The 17642-nt window shown below is 38.4% G+C and overlaps 1 protein-coding gene across 5 annotated transcripts in view; it reads right to left on the minus strand.

The window, feature by feature from the left end:
* Positions 1–207: 207 nt before the first annotated feature.
* Positions 208–17642, minus strand: part of BZW2 (basic leucine zipper and W2 domains 2) — a 58662-nt gene continuing 41227 nt past the window's right edge. For all 5 annotated transcript variants that reach the window (XM_033863007.2, XM_019928171.3, XM_019928186.3 and 2 more), the window contains 6 exons: positions 15893–16002; positions 11138–11308; positions 9201–9347; positions 7950–8088; positions 1348–1470; positions 208–671 (listed from right to left, as the gene is read on the minus strand). In XM_033863007.2, the coding sequence (XP_033718898.1) occupies positions 643–671; positions 1348–1470; positions 7950–8088; positions 9201–9347; positions 11138–11308; positions 15893–16002 (719 nt within the window). In that variant the 3' untranslated portion in view covers positions 208–642. The remainder of the gene's footprint in view (positions 672–1347; positions 1471–7949; positions 8089–9200; positions 9348–11137; positions 11309–15892; positions 16003–17642) is intronic.

The raw sequence follows: 17642 nt of genomic DNA on the forward strand, positions 1-17642 counted from the left end.
CTGCTATGTGCCTGTATTTTGGGGTTGATTTCTATTTCACTACAAAGATAAGTGAAGTGTATTAGTTATGATGATAAAAGGAACAGAAGTGTTTTCATAGACAAGAACAATTCAGCATTTTGGATGGGAAAAAAAAGCCTAACACTGAAATGTCATCTGTGTAAGAAGTCAGAACAGTAAAGAAATAAAAGCTCTGAAAATATAAGCCCAGATTTTTAAAAAGCCATTTATTTTAAAAAACTGTTTGTCAAATCACATACACGAGCAGATACACAACTACCAAAGTGGCCCTGTAATAGACACCAGTGGGGCATTCACCACACAGTACCTGAAAAATACAGCTAAAAAAGAGGAGTCTGTGGAGTATTTAATTTCAGACACCTACTGGACTCCCTGTTGAATGGCTTTAAGTTAGCATATAGTGAGTGAGAGGTAGAGTCCCAAGTATAATAGCTGATGCCTCAGGGCTCCATTTAAAAACAAAACAAAAACAAAAACCATTTCCCCCTCTGCACAAGGGAAGCCTATCCTATTTTTTTTTTTCCTTTGTGAAAACAGAAGCCAAGTTTCTCTTCTCAAATGGTTCAGCATTCCCCGTAAGAGTGTTGTGTGGTGACCTAGGTATTGTGCTTCTTGAGCTGTCTAATTTTCTTCACCTTCAGATTCAGATTCTAGGAGAGAAGAAAGAAAAGTCAGGTCATTTCTTCTGAGACACCTTTAAATAAGGTCATGAAAGAATTTCTACTCTATCTCCCTCCCCCACTAAAAAAGACATTTTGCCTAGGCATCCATTTACTAGGTAAGAGAGTCATATAGAGGGCAGGCAGTAAACTTTTGCTCCTTTTTGCTTTTAAACGAAATTACCTTTCTAAAAATGCAACATGCTCAGAAATATTATTGGTGACGAAAACCATTTATATTTTTCTGGATCGGCAACTTTTCATGCTCAGTTGGATTAAGTCTCATCATTATTGTTCTTCCAACTTGTATTGCCATTTTAAATACCAGTCAACTGGTAAAGGTGCCATAAAAATCGATATCATCCCATAAAAGTGATTAAGCCAAATGTATTTTTTTTCCTTTCACAGCTGCTGATTATTTCTTCCTCTTTGTCCCTTAAATTAGGAATAATTTAAGAGGTTTTGGTTTTGTTTTGTTTATCTTGCAGAAATTTTCATTGCCTTGATTCAGAAAGGAAGGCTAAGAGGTGGACAAAATGCTGTGGAACACACCTCAGAACTTTAGTTTTAGGAAGGCAAGAAAAATCTGTGGAGGGGGGAGCTATTTTGAATTGTAGTGAGAAAGGATTTGCTAAATGGTCACCAGAGTTGTTAAATGGAATCATACCTTCTTCTGCGTTTTGTAACCACTCAACAAATTTCTTCATCTGGTCAAGAAAAACACTTTTGCCTTTGGCAACATGTGCTTCTTTGTACCATTTCAATATCGCTTCTTCACTCAGCACATCAGCTGCAATTTCAAATCAAAGGTTTCAAAGCTACTACATACATGTCATGTTTTAAAGCAACTTCATGTCTTATAGTTTAATAGAAAGCAATCACTTCAAATATTAAAGCTCTTTTATAAAAGAAATTCGTATTGAAACTTATCAGAAGACAAGAACCAAGCTTATTTCCATACAGCGCAGTGCCCTGTGTATTTTAGTAGTTAGGGGAGGGATGGTGATGGGACCGGGACTTGAAAATCTCACAGTGCTAATGTGCTGGCAGGAAACTAGGTTATTTTGTAATTTTGCCAATGAATCATCAATTCCAGCCTTTCAGAACACTCTGTGTCCTGCCACCAACTGCAAACACATCTTGATTAAGCAGCAACCACAAATGACTGGTCTTTCAAGGGGATTTACTTTAGGAGGAAAAGAAAGCAAATGAAAAAAATGCAGACAGGATGCAATAACAATGTTAATAATTAAATATAATGATGAGCTTCCTGGGTGTACCATGGGACCAATACACACATAATCCAAAGTTCTACAGTACTCTATCGCTAAGTCCTAAATTTACTTCCCCACAGCACAATATCTAAATCACATGAGTAATGTTTTCCTTGTACACTGTTAGGAGAGAAACAAAAAGTGTTATCTATTAACTATTACCTAGAACTCTAAATTCCACAAATATTCCTTGATACCCTCAAGTTACCATTAATTTAGAATATTTAATGTTAAGAATAGAAAGGGGAATATGAAAAAAATAGCCTACAGACTTTGCCAATGTTCTAATGGGTTATCTTTTGGGATTTTGGTGTGGGAAATTAGATGGAAAACAGATAAAAGGATTTATTATCATCCCCAACGCCTGCCCAATCCATTGCAAATGCTGATAAATCATTCTAATGATGTTTTTGCAGTTAAAATATACCTTTAGCTTATGAAAACAAGAGAAATGATTTGATACTGGTTTCATTCAAAACCTCAGTGATCTTTTCATAACAAAAACTTTGTTTTTTTAAAATTAATAATTGGCTCTTGGATTCAATTGAAGAGGTCAAATTGACTAAAAATGCACATGATTGGTTTTAGAAAATATAAAGTTTGTTTTATTTTGGTCATTAAATACACTACATTTTGCAAAGGAAGAAGGAAGTCTAGATTTATTCATATATAAGGACTAGATATAAAAATTATAACCAGGAGCCCTAAGGAATTACTCTTAGCTTCTAGTCTTTTAGTTTCTTGTGCTTCCAGCTCCACACTCCCCACTCACAATGATGAAAGAATTCTCCTGCCTCTTGCCATCAAAGTCCAGTTTTCATACCAATGACGAGCAGATGCTTTACAGCTCAAGGAAGTGACCTGTTACTGGGTAAGATGGCTTTGCAGAAACCTTTCAGGAATGCTAATTAGCTCAAACATGGATGTTTAAAGTCCCTTTTATATAATTTGTTTTTATGACATGTTTAAAATGCCTGTGATTTAGACCAATAATTTCCAAACTGTTTTGATCATGCTCCCCTATCAGTAAGACAATTTTGAGTGTGTACACACAACATATGTGTATTTTTTGTTTTATAAATTATATGCATGTACTATATAACTGCTATTGTTAATGTTATAAAACAAAACATAGAATTAAACATGTAAAGAGAAATTCTCTTTTTTCTCCTCCCCTTAATGAATCATGTTATGACACAATGTACAGGTTGGAAAGGCAACGGAGAGTGTAGTTTAGCGATACTCTTTGTCTCAGGTTTTCCTTCTGAAGGCTGAGAGCTCATTCTCTGAAGGTTGAGAGTTTTATTGCCCCACAGAGGCCGAAAGAGGCCATGCAACTACTAGAATACTTGTCAGTGACTGTGCTTGTGAAAAGGACAGTACATGACAGGTAAAACTTATAGGATGTCTCATCCACTGAAAATCAGACAAACTGTGCAGAGCTGAGTTCTTAGAAGAAGCTAATTTAGTAATAAGCACCTGCTGCAAGACCAAATTTCTAGTCCCAGGGGAATAAAACAATAAAGAAGGGACATAAGCACCTACACAGGGCGACTTTGCGGCAAAGCACGAACACCAGAAAGAAAGTCAACTTTTGTGTAGGGAAACGTCTCATCTTAAAAGGAAGGAACTCCTTGACAAATGAAGAAGAGAGAGAACTTTTTTTTCCCACTAAGGAAAAGTAGGGAGAGGAGTTCATTATCACTGGGAGATGAAGATGACAAAGTGTTGGGATCTCCCAAAATGCACAGTAGGAATACGGAGGATCAGTAAAAGTACAGCAAGAAAGGAAGACATTCTACAATTGCACAGAACCCCCTCACATTACAGTACACTTCTCTCCCCTCGATGTGGCCAACTTCTTCATCATCTCTGGTGAAATACTTGTGTCCCTTGAGAGCCTTCCTTTTTCTTTCTCCAAGTCAGCTTCAGCTCTGAGTTAGGGGCCCCTCCTCTATCATCCTTTCACTCTTCATCAGCATCTATCTGTACGAGCCTTAGTTTAGCCACTGACAAGGTGATTATGTTTCTTGATTTTCTTCTACACTCTGAAATCTAGGAAGTCAAGGACTATTTTGTTCAGCATCTCATTCCCAGCATTTAATAACATAAGACCTGCCATCTAGTTTGCATTCAATAAATGTATAATGTACAAATCGATGAACTTGATGTGAAAAACTAAATATGTCTCAATGTGTAGAGTTATAATTCAAAATTTGGGTTTTCACGAGGGTCAAAGAGACAATATTGTAAAAGTGGTTTGAGAACTGCGAAGTTTTAGGTAACGTTAGTTGTTTAAATATTTAAGTTGAAAACTGTGTCACTTGGAACTTAGAAAATTCAGTACTTTTTATTAGCAGTGGCACATAGGGACACAAGTCAAAAATAATTTACCTTAAAAAGTTGGCACTATATGGTGAGAAGGCAAATAACCTTTTTTTTTAGAACAAGAATAAGAAACTTCTTTTAGAAAAATGTGCGTGAGGAACAGAATTTAACCTAAGAAATATCTGCAAACAATAAAAGCCATGATAGAGATACTAATGGTACTTGAGAAGGTAGTTATATATTTTTCAGACCTACATGCTGAGACTATGGTACTTAGCTTCAGGAAGAAAGAAAATTTAGAAAGTGAATAATGTGATATTTAAAAAGTAGTGATGAATTTACTATTTTTCTTACTGCCTTAGAAATACAAAAATCTAGATTTTAGTACAAAAAGTAAATCTTCACTGAGTGACCAATCACCACTTTCTCCTTTCATTGCCGAAAAGCATTATTATTTAAAGTTTATTCACTTTTATTCCACTGTTTTTTATATAAACATCTAAAAATACTTTAACAAAAATACTTTAACTAAAACATCTAAAAATACTTTAATAATATCATTCATTTAAGTAATTAGGTTTTCAAAGGGGACATGAGGAATCATACCCTCATGTTTCTGTTATCCTCAAGTTCTGGAAATACAGTAAGGTGGGTGTATGTAATTGAGACTTAAAATGGGAAAGAAGAAATGATTTCCATTACATTTTTGAAAATCTGCTTGAAAGCAAAATGTCAAGGGATCCACATCACTAGATAAAAGAAACAAAGACACTATTTGATAATTTGTAAAATGTATATGTGTGTATGGAATTAATGATAAGTATAATCTTAACCATGTTACCATGGTTCATGGGATTTGTCACTTCTCACATCCGATACCCTTTAGACCAGTGGTCCCGGATGAACAGTCAGAGCATCACCTGGAAATTTGTTAAAACGCAAATTTGCGGGCCCAATGCTGTACCCACTGAATCAGAATCCCTGGGGAATCTGTTTTAACAAGCGCTCCAGGTGAGTCACGTGCACACGAGCACCGGGAAAGGAGTGCTTTAATACATGCTGTCCTCAAGCCTTCCTAGGCATATGAAATACACAACAAGAGCACCCAAATCCTCATAAAAAAAAATGAAATATATGTCTCCAGGTGCACAAGTGTTTGTTGGATGAAATAAGGTCAAAGTAAAAACTACTATTCAAAAGGGAAGGTAAACACAGTAACTCTCCTAACAGTAGTATGGAACAATCATTCCTTGGGGATTCCACGTTCTCAAGAGAAAAAATGCAATTATTTTACTAAAAAAAACAGCCTGTATGTATAATTTTGTGGAAAATTATGAAATTACCTAGAAAATGACATTTAGTTTTAACTTTTTAGTGATATAGTTTAGGTTTCCATTTGTAAAAAGCTTCCTGATTTCATTTCCAAATAACTGAGCCAGAATAAAACTGTTATTGACACTTATCCCCCTGTGTTCCCTTGGGCCTGCTCATACTTGCCACAGACCTTACTAACTGAAACAATCTATTTTAAAAAGCTGACTACCTAGTTAATCAACGGCCTAAGGAAGAGCTAATGCCTCTTCTTTTTACTTCTCAGGGCCCACTGCTTGGTTATTTTATAATTTCAGGTCACTGTTCAGGTCCCTAGCATTTGGGGCTGAAGAATAGGAAATAAAGCAATCAGTTTTGCTAGCTGTTCATAGTTGTTATAAGAAGTTTAATAGGGAAGGATGTTGGCATTCATTAATGGTTAAAATGAGAAATTTGAAGAATAGGATTTTGATAGTTTATATGCCACTTAAATGCCCCTACTGATAAAAAGTAGTTTATTTTTTGTTTTTTTGAATTAAGTATAATAATGAAATGAGGTATTGCTGCAGACGAGGCTCAAACAACTACGTCTCAGTTAAAAACAAGGATTTCGGGCTTCCCTGGTGGCACAGTGGTTGGGAGTCCGCCTGCCGATGCAGGGGACACGGGTTCGTGCCCCAGTCCGGGAAGATCCCACATGCCACGGAGCGGCTGGGCCCGTGAGCCATGGCCGCTGAGCCTGCATGTCTGGAGACTGTGCTCCACAAAGGGTGAGAGGCCCGCGTACCGCAAAAAAAAAAAGCAAAGAACAAGGATTTGGTAAGAGACACTGTTTGGTTGGGCTGGCTATTAAACAACAAGAAAGGAAATTATGTGTTTAGGCAGCTAGTTTATAAACAGTTTGCTTTTCTGTAGTGGAAAATATTGACCACTCACGAAGCAAATGTGAAACCTATCCCACAGGCCTCTCTACCAGTTTAAAATGGGGCCAGCTGTGGCCGGTGTGGACAGAATGGCTACTGGCTGCGGGGGGCTGCTCCTCTTTCTTGGCTCCTGGGTACCACAGGTGGGTTGGCCATAGGACCTGCAGGTTTGGTTCTGATGGGTCACCTAGACTTAAGACATTGCTATCTCATGACCCTGGGTATCATTTAAGCCCTAGTTTTAGGACATTGCTATCCCATGACCACATCCAAGAGGGCCAATTCAGATCTGGCCACAGAAAAACACCTATTACTGAATTTCAAATGGGACTTGGCAGTCATCACAGTCTCCCACTGATATGGAAATTGTGCCAAATACCTTAGTGCTGAGAAAGCAAAAGATCACCCAAACCCTTGTGGGCAAGACGTATGCATTTGAAGAATCTGGACAGCCAGTTAAAACTCTTTGTGAAATGCTATTAAACGTTTTAAAAACAGCTAGTAATCAGTAATGTAAAATTTTTACATTCCAAATGTCCAACTTGTCATTCAAGATAGACAACTTTAAGAACACATCAAAAAGAAAAGAAACATTTGGTTGGTATTAATTTATACTTTAGCCTTTTCTGTGTTACGCCATTTAAGATAGCAGTAACTTCTAATTAACATTTTATAATGTTCAAAACATCTCGTTTCTTAAGTGTTCCTTCCCCCCCCCCCCCGCCTCATAAAACTACAAACACCTAGACCAAAGAAGAGTCCAGGATCATTTTCTTCATATACTATAGGTATAGAGATTGAGATCAGTTAAAACCCTAATAGCTAAAGATGTTAAAAAAAAAAAAACAACCCTAATAGCATTCATTTTTAATAAACTGGCTGTGCCAGTTGTCATGGCAACCTAATCCTTATAAATACAATAACAAGACAGTAAATGTGAAGTTCTAAAAATAGCCATTTCCTTGGAAAACAGTAGAATGGCTGGGCCAAATAACTAAACTGCAAAGTGAAAAGCTAGTTATTTCAGTAATTTTAAAGTCAGCTTTATGGCATCTGAAAAGGTATGAACATACTATATGCAACCACTTGGTGATCACCGTTGTTATAGCTAATCCTTACAATGCAAAAACAGACCTTATTTTTTGTAATTACAGTCTTTTTCACCATCCCTCCCCACCAAAATTATTAGTTCATCACCAGTCTTCTAGCAATTTCCACCAGTGACAAGTGTACAGGGGCCTATTCAGGCTGGTTCCTCAGGCCACGCATGTCTACGGTGTTTGCACCTTCTCTCTCTACATAATATGGCTGCATCACTAAAACTCAAAGACTATCATTAACCTATATCCCCCTCTGCCTCACCCCCTACTCTGTCCCTCGAAAAGCTTCAACAAAACATAGAAACATAGTGGCAGGATGACATAGATACACACCTTTATAAAAAAGAACCACGATCTTCTGAAAGGCTTTCATGAAATGGATGTTGTCGTAACAGTACTCTTGCACCTTCTGGAGGAGGATCAGCTCTGACTGGCCTTGGGAGCTGAACACAGCCAGGAGTGGAGCGTATTGCTGGAACAGAAGTGGGGAGTAAAACCATTTACTCTCGTGAGAGGTGCAGGGCTGACACCACTTGAATCATAACAATAATCTGGAGGTTTGCTTAGAAAATCTTCACTTTGAGGATTATCTTATTCTAATATTGTGACCAATCAAAATGATTTTTTTTATCCCTGCACCTTATCAGATTTCTCTCGCTGTACCCACTAAAAGCAACCAAATATGAAATTCTGACTATATTAAAGATAACTGCCATGCTACTGTGTCTGTCTAATGGGTCCTGTGAAAATAAGACAGAGTTCCTAAGTTCCAAAGGTTCCCAGGGCTGCTGTGACCCCTCCATCACTGAAGTGTGGCTCTGCCACTGGAAGAGTGGGCATCTCCTTCCTAAACATCGCAGACCCCCCACATGTCATCTTTATGGTTTTGTTCATACTGTTCCCTTCGTCCCAAATGACCTTGGCTTCCAGTTGTTTGGCTGTTGTTTTCTCTAAGACCTACTCAGCTCAACACTTAACTCCTCCTCTGAGCCTTCCCTGGTCAACTTAACCTGCATAGGCTACTCACTGCTCTGTCTTCCTAAATACTGAGAGTAATCTGAATTTACATCCTACCTAGTTTAAACTAGGTACCTGTTGATTTCCCAATTCAAGTGTAAACTCTGAAGGCAGGCTCTAAGTCTTCCACTTGTCTTAAGACACTTTTATAGGGAGAGGACAATAAAAGCAAAAACATATGTATCTCCCCACAAAAATATACAATTTACACAATCGGTTGATTTCTTCCACCACTCAGTTTTCAAATTCTAATGTCAGCTTGTAGTTTACATAAAAAATACTCATTAAGAATTTTTATCATGTAGAAGGAGAACCAATAGTTAGACTATATTTCCCTTTAAATATTGAATATATGACTATTCTGTGGATTTTCTGACATTGTTTTTAGTAAGAATTTACCCTTAGGTATTTCATAAGCTCTTACATCTGAAACATTTTAGGTAGTGGCAAATTTGAAAAGAAAAACACTAGGAAGTATGTGTTTGGACTGATTAGAACACATCTATCACATTGTTAAGAGCTGCAGTTGGCCTGCAGCCAAGACTGTGCCTTGTTGGGACCTGGTACCTTCAGATGCTTGAGGGCTTGCTCGGCAACGAGCTCTTCCTTCTTGTTCCATTCCACAGCATTCATTATACAGGTCCACAGCAGTCCAATCACTGCTGTTTCTGGAAGATCATTCCTCTTCATTTCTTCTTTAACATAGAGCACCACCTAAATTTCACAAAAAAAGGAGTCAGAGAGTAACAGACAGATGGGGAGTTCCCCTCTCACTGTGCCCGATCAGTAAAAGGTTAGGGGCAGACAAATATTCTGCTCAGTTCCTCCCTTCCTGGCATATACTCTCCAGTTACGAGAGGCAGGAAAAACACAATGATTTGTTCTCAAAGCAGATTTATTTTTAGTCCCCAAATTAATAGGCTTATCTCTGGCCAGGAGGTGCTGGATAATAGAAAATAAAAAAAGAGAATCGTGGTTTCTTAGGGGCTATACTCTTACAGGCAGGAACCCCTTTGAGCAAAGCAGGGCAAAGATTATTTAAGCCAGTTTGACTTTCTGGGGTTTGAAGAAGGCAACAAAGCTGTGAATTTTTACTTCCGATCCTTAACTTTAAACCTCTTGAAAAATGTCTTGGGCTTGTACAAGGCATTCTCTGCAATTCATCCTCTAATTATCGCTTTTGATGATCCTCATGCCTCATGTAAATAAACTGTAAAGTGCAAAGACTTTACATATGATACATATCAAAGCAGCAACCCTCAGCAGGCTATTTTCCCTTCAGAGTTACTTTTAAATATGCAAATGTATCCTAAAACCTGATCGTACGGAATAAAATCTGCCTAACAGTGTATCTTATATTAAACTTGTTTGGAAAAATCCTTCTCCTTTTGAATAGAATCACAAATAGAGGTGAGGGCCTCAGAAGTGATTAAAAACCATAATATCAATATATCTCACGTGTACTACTTTGTGAGTAGTACAGCTATTTTTCTCCCTTCCTTTTTTTTAATGAAAATACGTTGCTTTCTTTCCTGCTGGCCTGGGGTACAGAGGGGTCAGCTGTGGGTTAAGCAGCCTTTGAGAACCGAAGGAACTGGGAAGTCCTAGTCCCCCAGCTGCAAAGAAAGGTGACATGTCTGCACCTAAAGGTATCGCAGTGTTATTTGGTTTGCTTTTTTTTCCCCATGTTAAATCATGTTCAAGTTCTTTGCTTGGAGAAAGATTACTGAATATATTGCTGACCTTAATGCCATGAGACTTAGGACCAACACCTCCACCTGCTGGACAGCATCAGTCCGGAATTCTCCAGTCTTAAACCGCAAAAGGTACCTTGCAAGGCTGCGAGCACGCAGGATAGTGAGGATTTGGGACTTGGGAGTAAGTGGCAAAAGGAAAGGACTCTTTATGCAATTTTTGAATTATCATGTAAAAGTTTTTAAAGTTCAAATAGGAAGTTTTCTTCAGGCAGGACTTAGAAAAAAAAAGATACAATCATAGCCATATGAAAGATAGCTATACAAGAAGGTAGTATTTATGTTATGTGAATACGCAACTATTATGAGTGGGATCCAATGAGCCACTGGTCCAACTGGTCTTTACCCATGATATGACTGCAAAATCACCCCCTTTTTGTCTTAAAATTAAAACCTATATATATTCACCCAATACTTAACCATATTATGTAATCTGCAATAAAATGGGAAAACCACCATAAATCGAGGTATACTGCTAGTGGAGAGTAAATCTATTCAACAGATGAAACATTCTGACAACCATAGCAACCTGGTAAATAAGTCACTTGTGTGGAAATACTCATTATTTTCTGGAACATCCTGGAGGAGTCTGAATCAATACTTTGAAATCGAGCTCATTTAAATGGTATGAAAAGGGCCTCGAGTTCATAGCAATAAACAAAGGGAGGTCTCCTTAAGGGAGGTAAAGCTTGTGCTACATCATCCCTCTCGCTGAACGGGTTTGCAGTGATGTCAGTCCATGGTCCCCACCTCCTTGATCGGGCATTCCTGAGAAAGACGCTCCTGGAGCTCCTTCTGCAGCTCCTTCCTGGTGCCCAGGGACTGCTGGACTCGGAGGAAGTCAGAGAGCTCCTTAAGACCTGCGTCAGTGAAGTACTGAGCAAAATGATCCACGCTCTGTCTGTTAACTGGAAAGAGCTCCTGGGAGAGAAAAGAAGAGAGACTGTTACACAACATGCCATTCACATTTCAGCAAGCGTAAAGAACAACATTTTCATATTAAGAGAACACTTAGAATATCTCATATTTGGAAGAAAAGAAGAAGGATGGAGTTTTTCAAAAGAATAAATCTCGGATATATTTCTTGAGCATCTGCTAAGGTACCTTCCAAAATTAGGCAATTTGACAAAGAAAGAGAATAAAAAATGCTAAGCAAATTACATAAACTAGTTGCACTCATTTGGCACTGCTATTTCCTTTTTCTTTTACTTTAATCAAAGTGCAGCACGTACAAAAACAGAGCTAAATTTGCTAAATTAAGTACCAATAAGATGATAACCCTGAATAACGTTGGGATTATTTTAAACCGACTAGAAAAAACTGAAATCATTAACCACACTGTTTCCTTAACTATGAGTTAACAGACCAAAGCCAGTTTTAGTAATGCTGAAATGATCTGAGATAATATGAGGAAAACAACATTGACTATTATCATCTCGAGGACCTCTATTCAGCATTTCATTAAGGAAAATGCTGCTATTATTCTAAAATAACAGCTCAGAGCTAAAGGGAATTTTTGTTGTATCTCTTAACGATGGTGGCTCTAAATTAAGTTCACGGCGAGATCTAATCTAAATCCGCCCTACCATCTCTTCAGTTCATTACATAATTCTGTTGGAAATTTTTTAAAAGAGCAGCACACCATGGCTGCTCTCATATTCTCACCTCACTTCCATTTCACCTTACACAGCTCGGCAGAGTCTCAGGAACACTTAGTCATGTTCTAACCTTGTGTGACGCCAACACCCAACTAAGAAAGGAAGGCAATTTTCAAAGCTCTCACATTTTTCAGACTGCTGCAGAGTCTATAAAATAGATCCAGACTTTTATGATGGTGAGATTTGCATATATAGATGGCCAATGGCTATGTGGCTTCAATAAAAATCTCAGAAGAAAGATCTGCAACGAGTTTGCCACCAAGCATAGGGACATAGCCAGATGGCTTCTGTCATGACTCAAATTTCAATATTCTCTGTACCATCATCCCATAATTTGCCTTGTTGAGTCATCAGTTTCAAAATGTCAGAACAGAGTTGGTGGGAGCAGCTATCAAACACACATTCATGTTAAAGCAAACATTTCATACCTGACTGAAATGTTGTCACTGATATTTATTCTACCATTCAAGAGGCCTTTCAAATTTGTGGGGGCAGGGAACTAGTTTAATTTTGAGTTTCTTCTACGAATCAAGAGGTGGTGGGCATTTTACTCATAATTGTAAAAAGTAGAAATTTTTCTACAAAAATAAACTAAGTCTCAACAAGGCTAAGCAGCTTGACCCAAATTATGCAGCCAGAAATATTTAAGGGCATAGCTGTGTGACCCCCAAAGGCAATAATTACTCTGTTACTCGTGCCAGCATTCAATACTCAATTTAGGGAGAATGTGACTGCAAATTCTGATGGAAAGTTATGTTCAGAGTAAGACATCATCAAACATGTTACTAGTGGTTTTTTATTTATTTTTATGAACTATAACCACAGTCCTTATGAATGATACATAACATCTTAAAAATTATTATTCAGATTAAACTGAGCTAAAATCAGTATAAATCATGTCATGACCTTTACTAACTTGGAACATAGTTTGCATTTGTTACAAAAATCCTACCCAAGGCTTCCCTGGTGGCACAGTGGTTGAGAGTCCGCCTGCCGATGCAGGCGACACAGGTTCGTGCCCAGGTCCGGGAGGATCCCACATGCCGTGAAGCGGCTGGGCCCGTGAGCCATGGCCACTGAGCCTGCGCGTCCGGAGCCTATGCTCCGCAACGGAAGAGGCCACAACAGTGAGAGGCCCGCGTACTGCAAAAAAAAAAAAAAGAAAAATCCTACCCAGGTAAAAACCTTTATCACCTCATCCCTAGATTAAGGTCTCCCTACTTCTGCCCTTCCTCCTGAATCTGCTCCCAATGCAACAGCCAGGGAGATCCTGTTAAGACCCCAAAATCACATTATGCACGTTTTGCAGAGACTTTTCCAAAAAACTTCTCATCTTACTCAGAATAAAAGCCAAAGTTCTTAGATGATAGGGGACCTGCTATGACTCTGACCTGATCTCCTACATTTTTGCTCTTACTAATTACCCTCTCTTTCTTGCTGTCCCCAACATGCCACGCCTCAAAGCCTTTGCATTTTCTGCTGCCTTTGCCTGGAATACTCTTCCTGGAGATATCTAAATAGATCGCTTCTTCACACAAATGTCACCTTATCAGAGAGGCCTTCTCATACCACACTGACACTCCTCAGTGCTTCCCTATTTAGTTTTTCTCTCGGAGCACTCTTCACTTTTTATTATACCATGTATTATTTTAATTGTTTATTTAGTTTATTGCCTGTCCCCCTGAAACAGAATGTAAGCCCCATAAAGGCACAGGTTGCCTGCTTGATTTCTTTCAATATCTTCAGCTCCTAGAAAAGTTTCTAGCCAATGTCTTGATCATTGTTCCCTTTTCCAGGGATGGGGGCATGATATCAGGCAGGCATGGTTCTAAGGCACAGCCACCCTGTCCTCATGGAGTTTCTGGTAGAAACTGCTACCTATGCTTTTCATGTTCAAAACATATGTAGACAAAGAAACCTAGCAAGAACAGCTAAATGATATGTATTTTTCAAAAAGGAAATACATTAAAAAATTTTTAATGAAGTAACCTAATTAAGTTAACCAAGCTCTGCCTATTGGCATCTTTAAGGAACCATGCTTTAAGAAATAACTGAGTCTTTTGTGGTTAAGTTGTAATTGTATCTTTGTTCCTAATAATTCACCCCCCACCCCTCTCCCTTAAACAAGTATTCAGTGAAGACCCTCCTTGCTGTATCTGTCTCCACAAGTGGAGAAGTAGCCCATGAGTGGACTAAATCTTCCTACCCCACGCCAGGCTTCTCCGTGATTTCTTTTGACGAAAGAAGGTGAGCTTTTAAAGCACCAGAATGTCTCCCTTCAGTCACCTGTGTTCCTGTCCTCTGCCATGAGGACAGAATAGCCCAGATATGAGCTGCTCCTTCAGCCTGGGACCCAGAATGAAAGGGCTGGGGCCTTGCCAAGATACAGCTAATCCACAGACTCAGGGACACGAATATATTCCTTTATATGAACTTCCACCCACATCAGCAACCTATTCACTTGTCTTCTGTGACTTCTATATACCCTTCATTGCTAGAAAGTAGGTTCCATGAAGGCAGGAAACTTTTCTGTCCTGTCTCTACTGGCTCCACAGCTTCTAGGACTGTGCCTGGCACAGAGCAGGCACTTAATAAATATAAGTTAAATGAAAAGTATTATCAGTGGCAGAAATTAACAAGAATCTAGACTTAATTTTTCTTCTTTATCATATTCTAAAGACTTCCAAGACCCAAATAGGGCTATTTTAGGTAAACCTCAAGAGATAAAGGAATTTTAAGTCATTGAAAATAAAAGAGTTTATTACAATGAGCCAGATTTGGAATTATCCCATGAATCAACACCCTTGCACAGAACGCAATGGAAGAGAAAACAGATAAGTAACTAGGTAAAGAGAAGATGGCAAGCATGTCTTGCAATTTTAGACTTTGTCCTAAAATTTTAAAAGCAATTTCACTTGAAGCAATCTCTGTCATCTGCACAGCTGTTGCTTCTGGCAGAAATTATAGGGAGCAGATAGGAATTATGAGGACAAAATATTTTTCTTGATTTTCTTTGAAAAAACAAAGAGAAATAAAAATATAATCAAGCAATCATGATACTGGGAGCTTCAAATTACTACTATTAACTTGTTAGCTTTCTTAAATATCTAAGTATTTCCAAGGAATCTTAGTATAAACAAGGAATCTTCCTTAACCTTTTTTTTTTTTTAAAATGTTTTATTGAAGTATAGTTGATTTAAGCTTATAGTTTTGTTTTGTTTTGTTTTTTCCGGTATGCGGGCCTCTCACTGTTGTGGCCTATCCCGTTGCGGAGCACAGGCTCCGGACGCGCAGGCTCGGCGGCCATGGCTCACGGGCCCAGCCGCTTCACAGCATGTGGCATCTTCCCGGACTAGGGCACGAACCCGTGTCCCCTGCATCGGCAGGCGGACTCTCAACCACTGCGCCACCAGGGAAGCCCAACCTTTTATTTTGTTAACAAACTAACGTGTATTTGAGGTCAGTGTCATTCACCTACGACCCAAGATAATCACAAATATCTAATTAGGTGGGATCGATGTGACTTTAAATTTCATATTAAAACTTTACATTTCTATAGTTATTAGCTGCAAAAGAGTTAATTCTGATAAATGTTATCACTATGTCAACAAACTTCTAAATTTGAAAGTCTCTGTACTCCCTATGACTCCTTAATTTTATCATTCCATTTATTTATGCAACAAAGATTAAACTGGAATTAGTTTCTATCTGCCAATAATACAGAAATAAAAAGAACCATGTTCCAATTCGACATAGACTCGGGCATTTCAGTTATGTATTACATCACAATTGACAGAGCCAAGGCAGAAGCATGAAACATACAACCCTTTGTCCAGACAACACTTACAAGTAGCCTCTTGTCTAAGTTGGCTTTTCTCAAAGAGGAGGTAACAGAGTTGGCATCTTTTTCTGCCATCCATGCTTTAAAAAGCTTGACAGCAAATGAGGCTGCAATGCCTGTTAAAAAAAAAAAAAAAGAGTAAACCTTTCATAACAAAAACCACTTGTGATGATGTACAAGGCAACATTTCCCATTAGGCGTCCTGAAATGACTAAATAACTCAAAGACTTGATTTGGCACAAAGGAAAAATGGAAAGCTCTCTAGGCACTGTACTATTCATTACTCAAGAAAATATTTTCTAAGAAGGGAAAAAAAATGTTAAAGTACTTTTCAAAGTTGGACTCCCTAATTCCAACCTGTTATAACTGTAAATTTATTTATTTTTACCTTGGTCAAAACCAGATTCAAAGCCAAGGATCTTCTAATGTTTTGCCTTCTAATATTTCACCCTGTGGTTCACCAGTATTTCATATTTTTAACCGTGATCCTGAGGTACACCAAATAAATCGAAAGCCATAAAACTGAAATGTCAACATGTCAACTAATTTGCTGATAAATAATATCAGTGAAAGAACATCAATGGTGACCGGTATAAATAAATAAAGCTATAGATGAACATGCATCATTTACTTCACAGTTTTGATTTTTGTAAAAAGCATTTTAAAATATTCATGAGTTAAGGTATGAAAATGTCAGTGCTGTTTTAAGCTGAAATCTTTTCTGGATATTTTAAAAGAGATTTTAAAAATAGCTATGTTGGGCTTCCCTGGTGGCGCTGTGGTTGAGGGTCCGCCTGCCGATGCAGGGGACACGGGTTCATGCCCCGGTCCGGGAGGATCCCACATGCCGCGGAGCGGCTGGGCCCGTGAGCCGTGGCCGCTGAGCCTGCGCGTCCGGAGCCTGTGTTCCACAGCGGGAGAGCCCACAACAGTGAGAGGCCCGCGAACCGCAAAAAAAAAAAAAAAAAAAAAAAAAGAAAAGCTATGTTAATCAGGAATCTACTCAATTACATACCCATATTTATAATAAGATTTATTTCCAACATAAATAATCAGATAACTAATAGCTTTTCTGTGAACACTCCAGATTTCTAAATTAATGTTGCATTTGTTTAATGAAGAGTTAAGGAGTAGTTGAAATATTAAACTGATTTTTCTGAGTTGAAGGCTTCAGTATCGTTGATGGTCTAAGCAGTGTCTATTCTCCTTTCCTCTTTCCTAAGAGAGTTCCCATGTTGCTCAGGCCAGGTGACTTCCATCTAATTAGTCTAAGCCCTGGCACCACCTTCTTCTGCAATGATTAGCCTAGTGATCTAAGTTGTTGGCCATAGCATCCCCCAACAATTACTACTGGGTGGGACATGTGGCCAATTTCAGCCAATCAGCTGAAGGCAAGATAAATTATCCTATGTTCAGAAGTCTCTTCTACTGAACCTGAATGAAGACGCCTGTGCCATAACTGGACTAGCAGACTTCTTTTAAAGGCTAAGGAGCCCACCCTTGGAATGAAGTCGATGCTATGGTAATGGGGGAAAATGCCTGAGTCCCGAATGATATTGCTGTTCACCCTGAAGTCTGCTCTGCTTTTATATTTATTGTTACATAAGAAATAAATGCCCTTGGTGGGGCTGGGTGGGGGGAATAACTTAGAAGGTTGGAATTAATATATACATACTACTATATATAAAATAGGTAACAAACAAGGACATACTGTATAGCACCATGAACTATACTTAATATTTTATAGTAACCTATA

Source organism: Tursiops truncatus, chromosome 9 (assembly GCF_011762595.2).
Source record: "Tursiops truncatus isolate mTurTru1 chromosome 9, mTurTru1.mat.Y, whole genome shotgun sequence".
Lineage (NCBI taxonomy): Eukaryota > Metazoa > Chordata > Mammalia > Artiodactyla > Delphinidae > Tursiops > Tursiops truncatus.